Source organism: Chamaea fasciata, unplaced genomic scaffold (genome assembly GCF_029207755.1).
Source record: "Chamaea fasciata isolate MVZ Bird 193981 ecotype frontalis unplaced genomic scaffold, bChaFas1.0.hap1 SCAF_1, whole genome shotgun sequence".
Taxonomy (NCBI): domain Eukaryota; kingdom Metazoa; phylum Chordata; class Aves; order Passeriformes; family Sylviidae; genus Chamaea; species Chamaea fasciata.
The window spans coordinates 20,290,849-20,311,667 of NW_027094086.1; the positions used below are offsets into that span (position 1 = coordinate 20,290,849).

Below are 20,819 nucleotides of genomic sequence, written 5' to 3' on the forward strand. Positions count from 1 at the left end.
TAAATAATAATTTTTAATAATTAAATAATTTTATTTAACAGTGGCCCATTTAGTTTCTGATCGTTAAATGAAGAAGTAACAAAATTACCTGCAAAATTAATTTAAATATACCATAGGAAAGCACTAACATAATCTAAAATGACACTGAGTCTAATCTGTGACAGATAGATTTAAGTGTTTTTTTAGAAGAATAATGATTTCATCAAAGTATGAAGAAAATTATAATTTGAAAAACACACACTTCATGTATTCTGGAGATATTACATGTCTTTTTTTTTTCTTTTTATGCTGTCGTTATTTCTGTTTGCTGGGACTCTGCTGTGAAACAGACTAAAAACTCAGAGTATTTACATAAATATTCAGAAAACTTCAAAAGAAAAACTCCATGATGGCTCTTTGTTTTATCATGGCATTGTAAAGAAGTGAGATGTTTTACACACAATCCAGCAAGTCTTCATTTTGCCTTATCTGTGCCAAACCTGTATTAATTATTAGCATTTATCTCTGATGCGAGATTTGGTTACCAAGTAAAAATTTCTAACTTAGTTAAACTGAAACAGTAGCTTGAAATAAGTGGAGCACATTGAATAGGATAAGAATTAACTACATTGGAAGCCTTGCATTTCTTGGGATGACACCCTTTCCAGCCGTGTTTGTACAACAATTTCTTTCATAACTGCTAAAAAGTTAATGGATATTTATTGATTTTATTTGGCAAATATTCCACCTGCCAAGATGGTAAAGGATAGTGAAAAACTATCTTGGAATGATAAGTGAAGTTCCTTTTGTTTTCTATTCAAATTTGGAAAAGATAAAAAAAAGGTGCAGATAAAGCAAAAATGTTTTTATGATGCTTTCAATATAGGTCACTCATATAATTCTGGTCTACAGTTTCAACTGAAAAAGAATCATCTTTACCTTCAGAATAGAAAATTTGCACAAATTCCAGGGGAAACTGCCTTTTGCAGTTAGTGTTAAAAAGGTAAACTAAAGCTAGGATCCAATTACAAAAATTTTCTGTAAGTTAAAACTATTAAAAATCATGTTGCTCCATTAATAATAAGCCTAATCTCATATGAAATCATAGATAACTATCATAGTTATCATAGATATCATAGATTTCTCATAGAAATCATAGATAACGACATAAATAACTACAAGAAATACCCTGAAATACTTTAGTAATAACTCATAGTTCTTTTGTAGCATAATCTCAGAAGGTTATTAATCTTTTGCCCACTATAGCCATGGTTCCAGCAAAGTGCCAGAGTAAAGGGAAACATGATTAAAGAATTACAGTTTTAAATATTTTTGTACATCTGTATACAGAAGGTTCAGATTGCAATTTAGACAAGGTTTTAATCAATAAAAATGAATATTAGACATTTTTGTTTGATCTGAAGTGCTATGAAAGTATTAATGCTCATTTACTTATGATGAAATATTCTGTATGCTCTGATTATTATATGAAAATATTTCTTCCTTACTTCAGGAAATCCCTGTCTATCCTCAGATTCTGAGAAGGCATAATCAGTTACACACAATCTTTTCAGCATGTATTTTAATATCTTAGAGGACAATCATCATTTTATAAGGAAGCTTCATATGTTAATATTTACCATCTTTTTGCCTAGTTAGAGTTATCCCACAAAAATTTCCTGGCTTGATGCAATGTGTACCTGCCTAAACGCTTCTGCCAGCAGGAGTGATAATAAAGATGTGAATATGCAGCCAAGAACTGGGAAAAGACAGGGCTTTTTCAGTGAGGGATATTATTGTCTTATGCCAAGTTTAAATTACTGCAAATTTAAAATATTTTACAGTAGAGTCCTCTAAATGCTGAAAAAGATCACACCCTTTTCATATCTTCTAAGGAACATGGAAGTGTGTAAGTAGGAAAAGGGTTGGCAAGACTTATATTAAAAATTCTCTATGATTAGAAATTTCTGTAACTTTAAATAGTCTAGTTCTGTTCTCATTTATATGACTGTGAAAAAATTATATCTAGAAAAAATATCATAGGAAATACTAATATTTTAAAGTAATTAGGTACTTCTTAGTCAATATTGTAAGAAGTACTTTTAAAGCAGTGACATTTTATTGCTTAAAAAGAGACAAGAGAAAAGTGTAATATTTTTTATCGCTCAATATTTCTTATATTTGTGCCTAAAATAAAGCCAGTTCATAGGATTAAGCTTAAAAAATGGAATAATAGAATTCTGAATTTCCAGTCAAACTTTATATATTCAAGTTTCATTTACCTTACATTAGAGGTAGAGGTGTCTATGAAACGAAAAGTTAATTAATTACAAAAACAAAACACAATCTCCTACACTGCAATATTAAGTGAAATAATAAGAAGAAATTTTGTCACTCACTGGGATTTGTTTTAATAAAAAATGTCAAACACTTCAGCATTTTAAATGATCAATTCTTCTTTTGTTAATTTAAAATGCATACTTTGAATTTTAAGATATTTCTATAATGAAACTGTGTGAAAATTCAAAGTCTTTTTGTTCAACTGCTGCAGCTGATTCCTGAAATTTTGCCTTCTAGTCTAATTTGTTCCAGGGAATTTAGACTTTCAGGAACTCTCTAACCTGAATGAAACAAATTTTAGAAACAATGACCTCGTTCTGATCTAATTTAGCGCAATGTATCTTTGAAGCCAAAGTTGTTGAAGATGTATGAAACTGGCGCAAGCAGGATTGAAATCAGGTCCCTTATCTCTCTGAATTTAAAAGTGAGATCTCTATGACGGAATGCCACTTCCTTGGCACCTCTGCTCATATAAGATATGAACTTTTCTTGCAGTAGCACTCAGGAAATGTGCTTTCTGCTCCTCACACCATGAGCTATCATACTTTTTCTAACTTGTGACAAGCACGTTGTTTTCAAACAGACCTAATTCTCTGTCAAAAACTAAACTGGATGTGTATCAGATGGGTTTCAATACTGAAATAAACAAGTATGTCCTGGAAGTTGTTCCAGACGTTAGTATACATTAACTTTTACCATGAAAAAGGGCAGTTCTTCATATGTTTGTAAATGACCATGCAAGGTCATTTATTTTATGTTTTTAGTATGCTTAGTGACAAAGAACACCTGGTCCTGCCAGTACACATTGCTGCTCACACAACCTGCACTCTGCAGCTTTCAATCAACAACACAGGGATGTTAAATATTTTAAGATTTCTCACATCTATCCACATGTTGTGTTGGGGGTGTTGGTGAGCAGCTGGCTGAGCATGAGCTGGCAGCATGCCTAGGTGACCAAGAAGACCAGTCACATCCTGGCTGGTATCAGCAATAGTGTGGGCAGCAGGACCAGGACAGTGATCATTCTCCTGTACTCAGCACTGGTGAGGCTGCACTTTATAAACACCGGGTTTGGTTTTGGGGCCCTCACTACAAGGAAGACACTGAGGTGCCAGAGGGAGTCCAGAGAAGGGCAACAGAGCTGGTGAAGAGTCTGGAGCACAAGTCCTGTGAACAGCAGCCAAGGGAGCCGGGAATGTTTAGCCCGGAGATAAGGAAGCTCAGGAAGGATCTTATCACCCTCTACAACTACCTGAGAGGAGTGGTAGCTACTACATGGGTGTGAGACTCTTCTCCAAACTAACAAGCAGCACAATGAGAGGAAATAGCCTCATGGTGAGGCAGAGGAAATTTAGACGGATATAAGGAAAAAATTCTTCACCGAAAGGGTTGTCAAACACCGCAACAGGAACAGGCTGCCAAGGGAACTAGTTGATTCACCATTCCTGGAGGCATTTAAAAGGAGTGGATGTGACACTGGTTTAGTGGTGAACTTGTCATTCTTAACAGTTGGACTTTATCCCAAAGATCGTTTCCAACCTAAAGGATTCCATTTTTTATGCATTAGAATTTCTTTGATAATAAAAACTAACTAACTATCATGTTTTAATAAAATAAGAGTGAAAGCAAACACTAAATTTAAGAACTGACAAAACACAAACACATTTGGCTTTCCCACCACAGATTCCACCCACGTTAGATGTCAGCCACCATTTGTGCAAACAGATACCTCTCACAGGGTTCTCTGAAAAGTGGCTGGGAGCATGGTATGCGTGTATGCCTGAACTGTTTACCGTCACTGGAGAATCTACTATGTCCTACTTTATATTTAGAACAAATTAGGGCAATATTTAGAACTATCACACACCTAGATTTCCTTGAATGAATTCTCTTCTTCCACGTAGAGATTGTCTCTTCCTGAATCCCTAGAATTTGAGATATTTGTAAAGACTTTTAGGGCTTTTAAATCTCTCAAGTGTTTGGGGAAAGTGCAGATGGAGCCCCAGCTTCAGTGCAGGTCACCACTCTCGTGCCTGTGTTCTGAGTGGGGGTACAATAACCCCAGGGATCACAACCTTTCCTGAATCTCTTCAGATTGGTCCTTTGGCAGACTGTAGGTGTGACAGTATTGCCATATGGAATACATGGGCACTGGTACTGCTTGATTTGCTAAATTTACCTGTAAACCCTGTGGACACACAGAATTAGCCAGTAGCACTCTGCTTCACATCTGCCTCATGCTGCCTAAAAATTATTGGGGCTCTTTCAAACCTCCCCTAAGGCCTACTCCTTAGAATTGCACTGAGAAACATTTAACTGAACATGCAGTAAAAAAGTACTCTAACTGTCCCTCACAATAGAAGACATTTAAACTGGACAGGCACCACAAAATACAGCTTTGTTTGGACCTCTGTAGATGACATAGCTCAGTGTTCACTCTACTGCAATACCATTCCAACTGTTCTCTTTTTATAAGCCAGATTTCTCTGAGCCTTCAAACTGCACCATGTAAACTGAGATGGTCTTGAGAAAGAATAAGTAATTTGAACAGTCTAGAACATTTATAAATACATCATTATAATCGCTGGTTTTAGTGATGGAGGATCTATTTTACAGCCATTTAAAATTTACAATTTCATAAAAACATTGGCATTTCAAGAATTGTTTTTCTCTAACATTTTAAGCAATTTTGATCTTTCATTATTAGGGAAAATAGCAATATATCTGATATTTTGGTCCAAAACATATAGACAACTTCTTTTTTCCTCCCCAAAGTATATTTCCTAAGACAGGCAGGAGGTCCTGTCATGGAGGCATAGCTTCAAATTGTCTGCTACACTGATCTCAGGACTGGCAATAAGTGTTGTAAATGGAGACATCTTTGCAGCTCCAGAAGCCTGGTATTCCCAGCAAGAGTGAAGAAGGGTCTCTTACAAGTTGTGGAAAAACTACTGTGAGTTTCAGAAAAAATTGAATAACACAGTAAGAAAGAATTGTTCATCCTATTCACAGAAAAAGGCAGAGGCCATCTGTTAAATTTGGGTTCGGTTATGTCACTAAAGAGTGTTTCAATATCTGTGAAGACCTGCACAAAATTCACTCTGGAAAATATGTCTAATTCTGGCACAACCTAAGTTTCAGGTGAACACATTTGTAATCTCAGCCATGTCCATTTAACACTGCTTTCATGTGTTGTTTCCTGACCTTCTAAAGAATGAACTCATCTGTCACAGTTGTCAGCTCCTGACTATGGTCTTAGCACACACATCTCATCCCACCAAACACCACCTCAGCCCTTCATGTCAATGCTGCCAGGTCCACGTTCCTTGCTCAGGGAGTCCCAGTCCCACTTTGCAAAAAATTCCACTCCAGTGGTTAAAGAGCAGGGGAGAAGAAGGAGGGCCTGAGCATATTATTCAATTATGTGACCAGGGCTGCTGAGGCTGACACCAGCTGACCCTGATTCCCAGTACAGGTATTACTGCAGGAACGGCTTCCTGTGCTATGCATGGTCTCTTCCTCCCAGCCCAGGACCCCCAGCACAGGGGGGGGAGCAGACACAGTCAGAAGCAATCACATCCTTCCCCAGTTCAAGCAGTTGCTCTTCTCCTTTATGAAAAACCAAGGCTATTCCCCCCTCCCCCCCTTGGTTCCAGCTGCAGGCCACCACCAGGCCACATTGACACAGTTACACTCTATGCCATGACAAAGTGCTTACACTAACTCAATCAAGATTAACAAAGCATAGTGTGAAACTTTTTTTTTCCCTGTAAAATCTTTGCCAGCTTTTAAAAATAATTTATAGAACAAATATCTAGCTTCATCCACTACCTCAGAAATCAGGACAGACATGTCATTATTATTAACTGTTGTTATCAATAATAATATTTTCTTTGACACTTAAAATGCAGAATTATTTAGGTGAAAGCTATAAGTTTCGTAAGATCATTATGATAATGGAGAATCTAGAATTGTACAGCATGTTTTAAACTCCCATCTGAAGGGAGCAGAAGGCCCAATATGTAGACCAGACCCACTTCTTGGGAAAGTCTGGTGCATCCCTGAGACCCAACTGTGAAGGGAAAGGTTCCTATTCTGGAAAGGCCCTCAGCCATTACAGATTTTTCAGGTAGGCAGCAAAGTGGCAATAAGAAGTCCAGGGGCAATCAAAGAGAGACATCAGGGCTTTAGGATGATGGGTTAAGGAATCAGGAGTACAAGTGGGCTTCTCCTCTATTCTCCCAGTTGCAGGAAGTGAGGAGGGAAGAGAGGGAGAACCAGCAGATCAGTGCTTGACTCTGAGCCTGGTGTCACCAGCAGAATTTTGTGGTTTTTTTAACATTTTTACAGTTTACAGGACACCAGGTCTGCTGATGACAAATGGGGGTCACCTGTCTCAAAAGGGGAAAAGGATTTTTCTCAGGCATTAGCAGGGCTCATGGAGAGAGCTTTAAACTACATCTGAAGAGAAAGGCATGAAACCAGTCTTGTTACAGATAAACAAGGTAGCAGCATTCCAGTGTCTGAGAGACATTGTGCTAGTGAGGTCCTTCATTCTGCTGTCTCCATGGAGGTAGGAGATAGAGAGCCATGCAGCAGCAGAAACAAGGGTTATTGATGTGTTAGAAGCCATGGAAGAGCTAAATTAGTGGTAATCAATAATCTTGCAGATTGTCTTCAAGCTAAATGATTCTATGCTTTGATAATCCTAAATGTATATGCTTTGTGCGTTATGCATACGAAAATATATTGTTTGTATATTATTTTGTATACTGCATTTCCTGCACTGAATTCCCTTAAATAAACATTTTGTTACTACTTCCCATGTATTCATTGGTCCTATTTTCCTCAAAGTCGCTTCTAAGAACAAAACCATGAACACCATAAAGTTGGTGTAAGTTTTTTCTACTCATCAGGAAGACTAATGGGGTCAAGGATTCAGTACAGTTGTTTCACATAAAAACATGCAACTGCCTACTTTGACCTGGTGAAATTTCCTTCCATTCTACACTATCCTGCCCCTTACTTATCAGACCATGGTTATGGATATTGACATATGAAAATTCAGAGTTATTTCACTTACTCGAGTTAATTACTTGCTTCAGAACCAACTTGATTGGAATATTAATAACAATAAATAGTAGTAAATTTTCTATTCCAAATCCACAACAGCAGATGACCATTCAGGAGAAGTAACAAAGGTGCACTGGTATAAGAATACTCAAAAAAAGCTTAAAATAACATACATGAAGGTAAGAAAACTAATAATATTCATTTGATTGAGTTTAAACTCATGGCCCCCAATACTTTCATATGTAGATTATAAATTATCTTTTTACAGGCTGGGAAGTAATTTCAATCAATCTTAGTTTTCTTTCTGACATAGGAATAGCTCCAAAACTATCTCTAAAAAGCAGTAAAACCAAAAATCATCATAGCACCACAAGAAAAAGAAACCTCCATTGGTTTAAACCACATCAGTTATTTTAAATTTGTCTCAAAACTTCAATGGGTTAACTTTACAGACACAGGCCTTTTTGCAGATCAGATATTCTTTAACCTGCAGCAGACAGCAGGAAACTGGCATAAGGTCTGTATCATGTGCTTCGCTTAATTCAACAAAAACGCGGTCATGCGCCCACACTTGATCCAGATCAAATATGCACTCATTGGGATCCAGGAGCACGCAAATCTGGTATTAATGGACGTGAAACCATGGCCTTATATGACAGCCCAGCTTTAGATACTTTTCAGATTTCATTGACAGGTTTTTCAGTAGGCATGTTTTTCCTTTAACTTATCCAAATACTTATAGGAGCTGTGCTGTTGTTTTCCACATAAATAATTAAATTTATGTAAATGAAACACAAATCAGAAAAAAAAAATCCCAATTCCCATCACAACAAAGTTGAGTCATCTGTGAAGGGCTGTAGATGTGTGGTTGCAGTCAATTTAAACAGCTAAATAAATGTCCAAAATTGAAACCAAATCAAATTATATATTGAAACAATCAAAAAATCAGAAATCTTACCTTTTTCACTAACACTTTCACTTTCAATCTCTACATCATCACAACTTGTATATTCTGGAGTGGATGCCAATTCTTCTTCTGAGCTACTTAATGAAACCTGGCGCATTTTACCTCCTTTTTTCGTTTTATGGGGCTTTGGTGGTGGAGGTCTGACAGACTCAGACTGGTCTGAGCTGAGTGAATCATTCCGTAACATGGTCTCCATCTTTTCACGTTTTGTTTTCCGCACAGCAGAACTGGGATCCAAATGGTGCTGTTTCCTTAAAGAATCAGAGCGCCTCATGTCTGGTCTTTCCAGAGGAATTGGACTCCTCCTAGGTGTAGGAGGGCTATGATTTGTGGTCCTCTGACGATTGGGACTTGGTCCCTGAGCCTCTCGAGTTCTTTCCATAGAGTATGAACGCTGATTTTCCATGGCAGCCCTGCGCTCGGACACTGACCTTTGTCTTGATGGCCGTTCCATCCTGAGCATGGACATCCGAGAATCTTCCAACTCTGTGTTTGCCAGTGAGACATCGCTGTGTCTCCGTTCATGACGTGCTCGGGACACTTCAGCGTGGATACGCATTTGTTCCTCATATGGCTGTGGCTTGACTGGATAACGAGCCAAATTAGGGTCACTTCGGTATCGTGCCTGGTATTCCTCCTCCCTCCTTTGCCTTTCATATTCCTCCCTGCTTTGTGCATCTTCTTCTTCTACCGGATACTCCTTGGAACGCCTGCGGCTCCTTCTGTTGGAATCTCTGTAATCACCCAGTTCAGGTTCTTCGTATAACTGAGGCCCACGCTGTGACCGCCTATCTGAATAATCTGATGGTGACCTGGGCATCGCACTGTCTGATGTAGCATACTGTGAATATTCGTCTCTCTCGTCCCTTTGGTCGTATCTTCTGCTCTGTTCTCTTGATATTGAAGGGCTTCTTTTCCTAAATAATCATGCAAGAAAGTAGAAAGAGAATTCTGTCAATATTTTATGTAGCACAAATACACAGTTAATGCTAGTTAAAAGATAAAATGACCAGCTAATGGAAAAAAAAATCACTTCATCGCATTTCTTTGTGAATGTGCTCTCACATTTTCTGTACTAAATTGAAGAAAGCATGTCATGCTATAAATCTGCTTATGGTGCACAGTTTGAATAAAAAACAGCTTTGAAAGAAAAATGCTAATATGACTTTATAAAATATAGAATACAAATACTTAGGCTACTTTGTAGTCATGACTGCTTTACAAGTATCATAATTTTATAATCCTTTGTAATCATTTTACAACAATATAACTTCATCATATAACTTCTATTTCGTAGAGTTTTATAATCACCATGGAAATTAGGGCTAGAAAGATCGTTCAGTTATTTTACTCTTTTAGCGGTTTTTATTGCTCAAAAATCCACATTGCAGTTCCCACAAAACTATAATTTTTGCCAAGGGCAGAAAACAGACAAAGATTCAATGGCAGCCCTTGTCTAAATCAGATGAACTCAGAAGTCCTGAACAGTGAAAACAAACCACTTTTTTGTGTTATGAAGGGAAAGAGTTTCAAAGTGATGCCTGAATTGAGAAAAGAATCCTTCCTATCTCTATAGGGAGGGTAGCAGTATTAGTCCAAGAGTCTGAGCAAGACAAATACCAGAATGTATTTCCTGTGGCACATAAAGCAAAAACAACCTCTGATTCTGAAGGGCAGCCTTGCCAGCAGCAACCAGGAGATCCTGCCCAGTGTTTAGAAGGACAAAAAAAAAAAAGACGAGCAAATACAAAGCCCTGTTGTCACAGTTGTCCTAGAAGAAAGGAAACACTTCAACTTAGAGAAGGGGAGAAGGAGAAAGAGGTTCTCTTTGGTGCCCAGGAAAGTATAAAGGGCTTTGTCTATTGGATAGGAGAGAAAACATTCTTTTCACAGCCAGGAATGAAGTGCAATCTCTGCTCAGCAAGGGAAAACCACAACTGTCAGTGCAGAGTGTGCACGGCATGTGAGGTGACTGGCAAACAGGCATCCTGTACTGTTTCAGGTACCATACAGAATTATTAAACTGCGCTTGAAAGATTTGAACTCAGTATTGCCTTTAAAATAGTAAAGTACTTTAGCTTCGCAATGACATCTACAAATGAGAAAACAAATTCAATCTTGCAGAAATGAAACTCTTTATATGAAGCATGACAAGTTCTATAACCATCATGGAGATGCCTATTTACTCTACAGTGGAGCTAAGATGTCCTGTCTGTCTTGTTACAGTGGTGTGTTAGTACCAGCACAAATTATAACCTCTGTAAGTTTTACAAAATCTCCACAGATTCTGCTACTGGGGACTCAACTGGAATCACTGTAATGTGACATGAACAGACTTGCACAAGGCTAAAACCAGAATGGCCAACAGGAAGGGACAATTAGAACAACAGAACTACCCAAATGCAGACAGTTTGCAAAGATATAAAAGCTTCATTAAGACAACAGAGATTTGATGCAAAAATGCTTTAAGGAAGATAAATATTTTTCATTTAAATACTTCAGATGATGAAAATTATGCCACATCCCAAATAAGTTGTTCCAATACAAATATGTGTACACATGAAATGTACACCTACTATACTGTTAATACTCACACTGTGTATACTCAGTCTATATAACCTATAGATCATGTGACTTCTGAGCCACATTTTTTTGCATCAAACTGATCCTCCAAAGCATTAAAACACTCTAGTACATATGGTTTATAGGATCAACTCCATGATGAACAGTGTAACACACAAAGCCATACAGATTCTGGTTTGACAAATCTCATGTTTGCCTTGGAGCAGTCTGAGTGTACACATGCTTCAGTACTAAACAGCTACATACTTGTATCTATAGCAACACAAACAACACAACAGTAAGAATTGGTTTAGCTACAGATAGAAGATTATATAAACATAAGCAAAACATGTCTGTGTGTATGTATATATACATATAAACAAATTAATATATCACTCCATGTCAGAGTGACCTCATATGGCTGCAATCTTCCACTGACATTATGGCTATAATGTCTTGAGGGTAGGCTGAGTGGGATAAAAAAGATGGATTTCTGTATAAGTAAAAGCATTATTGTAGACTTATTGCTGAGGAAAATGTATTTCTATTAAGAAAACACATCATCAGAGTAACAGGCACATGACTTACTAAGAAATATACCTATTTTTTCTAGCACGAACTATGTTAATGAGAGGCGGATGTGTTGATTTAGCATTATATTTTTATATCACTTGCACAAATATTTTCAAATCTCATGTGCTACATTTACTAAAAACAGTCATTTTCCTTCCTCCATTTAAGACATAAATATAGGAAACTATCTATGGCTGACAGTAATGTGAAAAGCAGCTGGGTCCTCAATCTACTCCAACCATTCATGAAGGAAAAAGCTTTGCACAGCTGTCCAGCATGCGGCAACTACTAGGGTGCATGCAAGAAGAAGGACTTACCTAAAAATATAGTACTTTTCTTCAGAGAAAGCAGCCTGACAGAAAAAAGTAACTAATTTAATTCCTGGCCTGTGTTGACTGACACTATCAAACCTCCTTTCTAATTAATTTCTTTCCTGTTGAAGTCATCTAACTTCACTACTAAAATTACTGAACTAACCAGAAGTTGTAGTACTGTCCATCAGAAATAAATTAACTGTACCTGTACACCTGATCAGCCAGAAACCTTCTGTCAGGAGAGGGTTCATCCTGCCCTGCAGTCACCAGACCCTTAGAATTAAAGTCTGTCATTCTCTTTACTGGTCATCACAGCACAATTGGCCCCCCCTTAATATTCAACAAATTTTTAATTTTAAAAATACCTGCTATATACAGAGTTGCACAATGAATGTGATTTTAAATCAGAGTTAGGAAATCACAGTAGGAGGGAACTAGTACTAAAGAAAACTTATGGCCTGTCCCTACTATTAAAAATCTGCTGCTATTTTTAAATCACTAGCTAATTCTCACTCACCTTCATGAGCATCTTTCTAATCCATTTCTCACCACTAACTACCTTAAAGATACTTCAATAAAACCCTTTTACCAAGTACCTCCAGCTGGATCCACCATGGAAAATGACTACTCCTGCCTTTCCAGGACTTCCCTGGAACTTTAAAAGCTAAGTGATCTTCAAGGGTGTGATATGCGCTCCCCAGCTGCCAGCTGAACTAAGCACTATATCCCTTATCACAAGGATTACCACCTTTTCTGAAAAGGTTATCACACCTTTTCAGAAAAATCCTCTGTGATTTTGGTTCCTCTGCCATTGTGGCAAAAACCTCTGCCATTGTGATTGCTACTTGTTTGAAACAACCATAAAATAAAATCTCTATTATGGTTAAAAAAATCTAGAAACTGCAAAAATCTCTTCATCAGGCACATTCTATAAATGATTTTTTTTCAGATACAGACTATAAAACATATTTGTTCCTACTTATTTTTTATTGCAATTTATCAATACATGACATTTGGTCTTTTAATAAACAACCCATAACCCTGCACTGATGGAAACCTTATTTGCAGTGTGCTACAGTTATCACTAATATTATGGAAAAGCAAATAGCTTGACTGCAATCTGTGCTCCTGCTCATAAAGTTAAATTATTCAACTCCTCCACATCAGAATAGAATTAAGTGCTTAAAATATAACATCGAAGAGTATAAGACAGCTATTCAGTTTTGATGGCTGTGATTTCCATAATGGAACTAAATATCTTGAAAATCTTTGACATTTATTTGTATTCTTCCTTAAAGAGAAAATACTCTTCCGCTTTGTTTTAGGTTTTTAGCAAATTGGCCCAAATGTACTGTAGAAAAGGAAATCTAAAATATTAAGTATCCATCACATTTCAGAAGTCAGAGACATTAAAAAACATTGTAATATGAAAAGTATTTATATCACAGTCAAAACTAGATGTCAGAGCCTCCTGCTAATAATCCCTTTCTCAGACTAATAGAATACACATTTGAACTGGAGAAAATTTTCATGAAAATATCATTCTAAAGTTGTGCTTGACTACCTGAATCAAGTTGCATTTACTTGAAGAGTATTATTTGTCAGAAGCTTTGGATCAATTAAAAAATGATAATTTGGGTCAATTAAATAATGGTCTCAGTAGGCCTGAGTCATCAGCTACTTGAAAAGTGAATATTGGCCATCTAGTTGTAAGACCTAATTATAATTTACTAAACAATACTTTAAAATTTTCTTCTCTCTTTCCTATAAATTATCAAGGAATAAAGTTGAATGGAAAATTGAAACTGAAAATATCTCTCCAGCACATTCTGTAATTTTGCTTAACTCAAAATGTGATCCTTTCAGTTCATGAAAGAATAATTCAGAGAAGGTAAAAGTTTACTTTTTCCACCAGAACTTTGTCACAAAAGCCATCCAAGATACAGGGCTTCTTGTTAGAAACCTCATCAAATACACTGAACACAGCTTCATCTTTCCTTTACTATATGGCTTCTGTCAGGGAAGCTGCATTTGTTGGTCCCTGAGTGATCATTGAAGAGTAGTTCTTCTACTATTTGAAATTTTGTATTTCTATGTGTTGTATTCAACAAATAGTCAAGGCACTTGTTTTAAAACCATGGTGACAGGGAGCAGATAAAGCACCTTGCCAAACAGCTCCCAGGCTGCCAGGAGCTGAGCTGAGCACACTCTGGACCTTGTACCCAAAGCCCCATGAGCACAATGAATCCATAAAACTTGCTGTGCAGCTTTAAGGACTGCCTGCCTTTCACAGGGAGGGTTCTACTCTCTTATTTAGGAAAGCATTTCCACAGACTTCCTTTGCCATACTGAACAATCTGCAAAATCTTTGGCAGTGGTTTTAAGAGGCTAGCTGGCAATGATTTAACTCTTCATTCTCTCCTTATAACTTCTGCTTTTGCTGAGTCATACTGTACAGGAGAATTCATTTTGCACATTTGTCAAAGCAGCTATGGCTCCCTTATTGAAAAAAGACGGATTATTTTTTTTTTTACTTCTAAGCAGTTCCAGTTTTCACGAAGATCCCTCTTTACAGTTTCTCTGTGCTGTCTAGTTTTATACTAGATTAAACTCATGATCTGACAGTTCCCTCTTCTTAGTTTCTCACCCTCTCAAAAAAAGACGAAGAATGTAAGCAACCAGTGCACAATTCACTGGCTAATTAATTTAAATAGCCTACTTTGATAAATAGAAAAGGTGTGCATTGCATTTGACCAATATGGTTTTAAAAATTTTGTTCTGAAGTACATCTAACACATATCTCAGAAATACACCAGGTACAGCTCGTGTGAGAGAATATTTCATGCCTTGCAATTTTATTTTATAGAAGCCATACTTTGAACCATTAGAATACATTCCAGCTAAATATCTCCAAAGAATATGAATTAAGTTTAGAATTATTAGAAAATTTACTGGAGCATGAGACTGGTAGAGCAGATGCTGATCTCTATTAGATTTTATCTGAAAATGAGAATTCACTGACTGCAGCCTTGTATCAACAGAATGAAAGGAAATCTGTAGGAACCAAATGTTAATATAATTAAAGTCACCAATAATAACAATTTTGCTTTGAACTTGACATCATTGCACAGACATGAAACAATACATTTTTATTCTATACAAGCAATTCAGCAAAAATACAGCACTGCAGCAGGGTTAGTTTCAATTTGCATGAGGAAAAGAGTTATAACTTGGAAAAAACTGCTGAACAAAAGAGGTGATTGTAAGTATCAACTGCTGATCTACAAATATTTAGGTAATACTTTTGTTTCACTTTTTTTTTCCTTAACTCGAGAACATCAAAGATAGGAAAATAGTACCAACAGTAGAAAATATTTTGTACTCCTTTATTTTGCCTGCATATTCAGTAGCCCTTAAATCATATAATATGATTTTAGAGAACTGCAGACAAATAAAGCAACTATATTTTACTCTGAGAGTTCACTCAGATACATTGATGAATGCTTACCTCTTTTAAACACATTAAGATTTTTCTTTATTTCTACTTCAGAACATTTTCAGAATTAAGATTTTGCTAATTATTTACACTTAATAGATAAACAAGCAATATTGCACCTTTTCATTAAAAAATTTTGTCTCAAAAAAGATAATAATAAAAACAATAATAAACAGCAAATTGATTAGATTGGTTTCAAGAATAATTGGTAAGAATGGGCATTCTTGTTATCTGCATCAGTACTGACACTACAGAAATCATTTGCATAAGGGTGGAATCAATTAACAGCTGTCTAACAGCAGGATTCAAATTAGTTTAAAACACAGGGTGCTAAAAAGAATAGTAGGTCACAGAAACACTAACATAAGAATGAGTAAACATAATACTGAACTGTTACTAAAAAGCACAAATACTATAAAATAAAAGAACATTTAAAAATTCTATATACTATATATACTATTTTTATTAAAAGAAATATAATGTTTCAAGAATTATTTTTATTACATAAAATAGAATACAATTTAAGAAACTAAATTATAGGGAAGCAAAAGATTTTGTTAAAGATAATATTTGCATATATCTGAAGCACAAGAAAAAGCTTTTCATTACTTTCATTGAGTTTTTTACCAAAAGTAAAAAATATCTCTCTTATCACCCTCCAGAAGAGGAAGAAATGCTGAGCATTAGACATTGTTCTCACACAACACATTCTGCATCTTTCTTCCCTGCTTTACCTTTTGATCAGCCACTGCACATCTGGGAAGTAGGAAGCCTCGGGTTCATGAGAATACATCAATTTCTGCTCTCGCTAGCGCTTTCATTTAATCCTCTAGGTTCAGCGAAATCATATAAACAGTCGAGACACAATTTTTAGGTATGTATTTTACAAACCCTTCCCTTCCCCCAAAATTAACTTATAAAATATAAGGCATCTAGGAAAAAAATGAAGTTTAGTATCTGAAACAACAGCAATCCGTTCAAGTCAGAGAGCTGACCCAATGGGAAGCTATTGAGAGCATGAGAGGAGTGTTATAGTTTAATGCTGTTACCATGTGCTGTATATAGCTGGAGGTCAAGTAAGAATTTACCCTATAAGGAGGATTATGGTACTTAGCTGATTAGTGCCTTGCTACAGTACTATTGCCTACAAATGTACATGCTGGTCAGGACGTTTCATTTAAACTATTTTTAAAATTGTGCAGATCCAGTATTTCATGTTTTGTGATACTAGTTCCAGCATTTTCATTATGTTCTAGGTCTCCAATGAAGTTACTTAATATCTATACTTTTAGTTTGTAAGAAGTCAAATTTTGGCATAATTTTCAACTATTAGGCTAAAATAGTTGTGGCATCTGTTTCAGTCTGATGTGCTGCACATACTGTAAAATTGAAAATATTTTTTCTTACATAGTTAAAAAAACTGAGCAGTGAAAATTAATGGACTAATTATTTCCAGAAAGAGTCATCATAACTCACATTCAAAATATGTTGAAAAAGTGAAAATAATAGAAAGTAAATGTATATCCTCATTTGCCTTAAATAAACTATAAAGACATTTCCTACAGTTTTCTACATACGCAAACTAGACTACAAATACATTATGTTTAATATAAGCACCAACCAAATCTGTCTGCAACATATTTAAGCCATGATAAAGTAGCATGACATGGGAAAAATAAAGATTTAGCAGATACCTAGACTCTCTCCACCTCAATAATAGTGAGTTCAGATTCCTAGGAAAGGCATTCTGACATCAAAGTTTGTTTGCTCAGCCGTCACACAGAATATATCATAATAGACTTCATCTATACATCATTTCATCTAATTTTGAGTCTAATCTTTTTTAAGTGTTTCAGTTTCTTACCACAGGGATTGTTCAGCAGGTGCTTTTACCTGCTTTTACTTGCTTCTTTTTCAGCTGCTGAGCTGCAAGTATCCTGGTTCTTCAAAGGAAACCTTTAAGTTTGATGACAGGGAGAATTTTCTTTCAAAGAAACACTCCACTATTATGTGGGTATTATCATCATGAAACAAAAAAATAAAGCTATTTCAATAATGACCAAACTAAGAAAATACCAGCAACATGAACTTTCACTTGAGAATTTTTTCCCTAATAACATCTGGAGGCTGTTTTGGACTGTTGAACTTATAAAACTCTAACTTTACTAATGAACTTGAGTCAGTACATATTCTGTTTTTTCTGTCTCTCTTCATTGTGTCCACAATTCCAAATGTGAGATCATACAATGAACTTTAGTTTAAAAATATCCCTGTGATTCATATTTCAGTCTATAAAATATTAAATAGATCATACTGAGCTGTTTTGATGCCTCCATAAAAGAACAAGCATAAAAAAACTGCTGTGAAAATGTCCAGTTTCCTCAGTAATGGGAGGTAAAGGCCCATTATTAAATCTAGTGAATTAGAACAGTGGTGGCTCGTCAGTGAATGATGGGCTGTCTGCACCAGCTTCTCCAAGACCAAGCAGTCTGGGTAAATGTGTTCTCTCTAGGGAACATCAGCTGGACCACTCTGGAATGAGACAGGTGCATTCAATAGCTCTTGGAAATTACCATGGTACATAAAACTTTAAATTTCTGCTTCAACTGTCATTCTCAAAATACTGGTGAGACAGGATTAAATGTCTATATTTTAAAGTAGCACCTAAGTCTATCATAGAAGCAGACCACAAGTTTTGAGAAAAATAAGTTGCATTCCCGTAAAAACTATAGTGCCTATATTATGTATTGGTAGGACATGATTTTTAAGCAAAAGAACTTTCTTCACAGTAGTTTAAGCAGTGGGCTCCCAGTCCACAGCTGTTACATATCAAACTGTTCAGGATCAAAGGGTTACAGCTCCCTAGGCAGAGCTCTTCAGTTCAGAGCCCCTCAGGCAGAGGTTAGGATGGAAACCATGTCTGTGCTGCTGGGGTTTCAGAGATACTATCTGAAAAATTTCCCACCACACTGCCATGCAGTAAAAACCTCACACGGATAATAACAGCCTGGTTTCTGAAATATCAACAGGTCAAAGAGCCATCTTCAGATACTCAGTTAAAAACCCTGTTGTAGGTATTTCTACCAGCATGGCTTTGTTTTTCTGCATTGCTGAGATCAGCTCTGGATATTCATCCCCTTTTATTCTCTTATCACCTGTTAAGAGATGTCTGCTCTAGAGCAAGCCTTCCCTAAAAGAGGCTCAATATGAAGCCTTGTAAAGAAGAAAATGTATTTATGGATGTTTGCAAAAATCCATATGGAAAATCACTAGGTACTCTAGAAAGTGTGCGGAAGTGAACACTTGGAAGTGAAAAGGGTAACCTGGCATCTTCACAGCTTCTATACAAAAAGGTAGAACGCAGTTAAGATGACAACAGTACAGAACACATGGAGGAAAATAGCAACCACTTCTAGCAGGGAGCAAAACAATATTGAATAGTCCTTATAGAACTACTAGAAGCACAATAGCAATGAATGAATTTCACTGAAATCTGTGATTATGTTTCTTCCAAGACAGTTGTGTGGAAATCTAAGGCAATTTAAAATGAAACAACTAAAATAAACTTCATCTTGTAACATAAACAAGTCCACAGATGTATTCTACAGTCTACTGCAGTGAAGGTAGACTTAGTTACTCTGCTTTTACTTCTAAAACAAGATACCAGCTTTTTATATTCCACGGGAGAAATTAATGCTCATTTTGTAACTTCATAGATATATAAACATCCCAACTAATTCATGCTTTACATTTCCTGCCACCAACATTATCTGCTTTACCCAATAAACCTGTTTTCAGCAGGATTCTACAAAGTCAAATGATGGAATTCTAACTGAAGTTCAGGCTATGTATTGGCAGATTTTTGCCATAACATTGGTCACTTTTTCCATCAACTACAGAATTTTTAGAAAGGCATGAGTATAACCAGAGGGCCTATCAATACCAACTAGACTCAAATGGCAAATAGCTGACAAACACTGAGAGGTTTATACAAATTATACAGGTTCTCAGCACCTTCAGTAACACATTACAAAAGTTAGAGAACACTCTCAGTAACTCAGTCTTGAGCAGAGCGTGATCAATCAGCTAAGACAACAGAGAAAGGAACAAGAAAAAAATAAAGGAACAAGAAAAAATGTGAAGTAATGATTTAAAAGCATTTGTGAACTCTTGAAATCTTTTTGAGATTAATGATGAATTCTTCTCTCTCAGTTACTGCTATTGTCAGATTTTGGGGACCAGTAGCATGTTTTAAGTTAAACTTTACTTTCATTGTTGACCCGAATGCAAAAGGTTAAATGTTTGCTCACTGAAGCACTTTTCAAGTATGAGATCAAGTGGATAACAGGCTGGGGAGCCAGGCTATAAAAATTCTTCAAAATGCTTGAGTTGACAGAGGAGAAAATGATGATCAAGTTTCAGTGATTCAGTTTCCATAATTTAAATGGTCAAAATGGACAGTTGGACCGATATGACTTTTACAATTAGCAAAGAATATTCCATGGTATATAGTAATTTTGAAATGCATATTGAGGTGAAATAACACAAAACAGTTACAATTCATATGCAATAATGAGAGAAGAGTAATCATGATCAAGTAGTTTGATTTCCTTCCTCCTGGATGCTTTTACAGAAATGAGATTAATGCCGGATACAAATGAAACTTTGCTGAGAAGAAAAAAAATCAAAAAAAATCAAATTAAATTCTTTATATTTAGCTGTACAGTGGCATCAAGATCACCTACCCTCATCATTAGGGAGATATTTCCCAAGGCAATGGATTAGATTATTTTGTCTTATATGGATGATACGCTATTAAAAGCACAACCTGAAGAACGGTTACGTTTCCACTGGCTGGCCATTTCTCTACTGCTGCAAGTCCTGTAGAAAGGTGAGAAAACCAAAGCTACTCTGTTGGAATTTTGAGTTTGATTCACAAATACACAGAAATTTGGGGTAGAGGGTGGAGGAAGAGGCAGAGAAAAAAGGAAGCAGATAACTATAGCCATGTTAGAAAATTCTTGCAGCAGATAAAAAACACTTAAAATACAGGAGGATTCTTAAGAGAATCATCAATACTTCCATAGGAAAGAAAAAGCTTTCTAAGGTCCAGTTTTTTGAAAAGTGGACTGAAAGATATTATATTCAGGTAGAGGCTATGGACATCACTACTTTGGCCCCTTTTTGCTTTTTTCGACTAGTTTCAGTATCTTCAATAACACATTAGAAGCTCTCTGTGAATGGAGAAGTCAGGTGCAGTTCCTGATCAATAGAGTGAAGCTAAAAACTGCCATTAATGACATTTCCTAGCTAGCATTTGCCCAATATTAACAAAATACTTGGCATACGGGGAAAATTTTCACTTTAGAAAAACTATAAGAGGTATTTGATTGATTTAACTGAAAGTAGAATCTTTACATATGACTTCAAAAGGGTATTCCATGTTATAAAAATGCAATATTAAAACATAAATTTCATTTCAAAAACAGAGGAACGTTATGACTTATTTTCTCCT

At 36.1% G+C, this 20,819-nt stretch overlaps 1 protein-coding gene across 28 annotated transcripts in view; it reads right to left on the minus strand.

Annotated features, from left to right (window-relative positions):
• Nucleotides 1-20,819, minus strand: part of RIMS2 (regulating synaptic membrane exocytosis 2) — a 452,662-nt gene that overhangs the window by 250,679 nt on the left and 181,164 nt on the right. For all 28 annotated transcript variants that reach the window (XM_066177495.1, XM_066177469.1, XM_066177464.1 and 25 more), the window contains one exon: nucleotides 8,351-9,276. In XM_066177495.1, coding sequence (XP_066033592.1) covers nucleotides 8,351-9,276 — 926 coding nt within the window. The remainder of the gene's footprint in view (nucleotides 1-8,350; nucleotides 9,277-20,819) is intronic.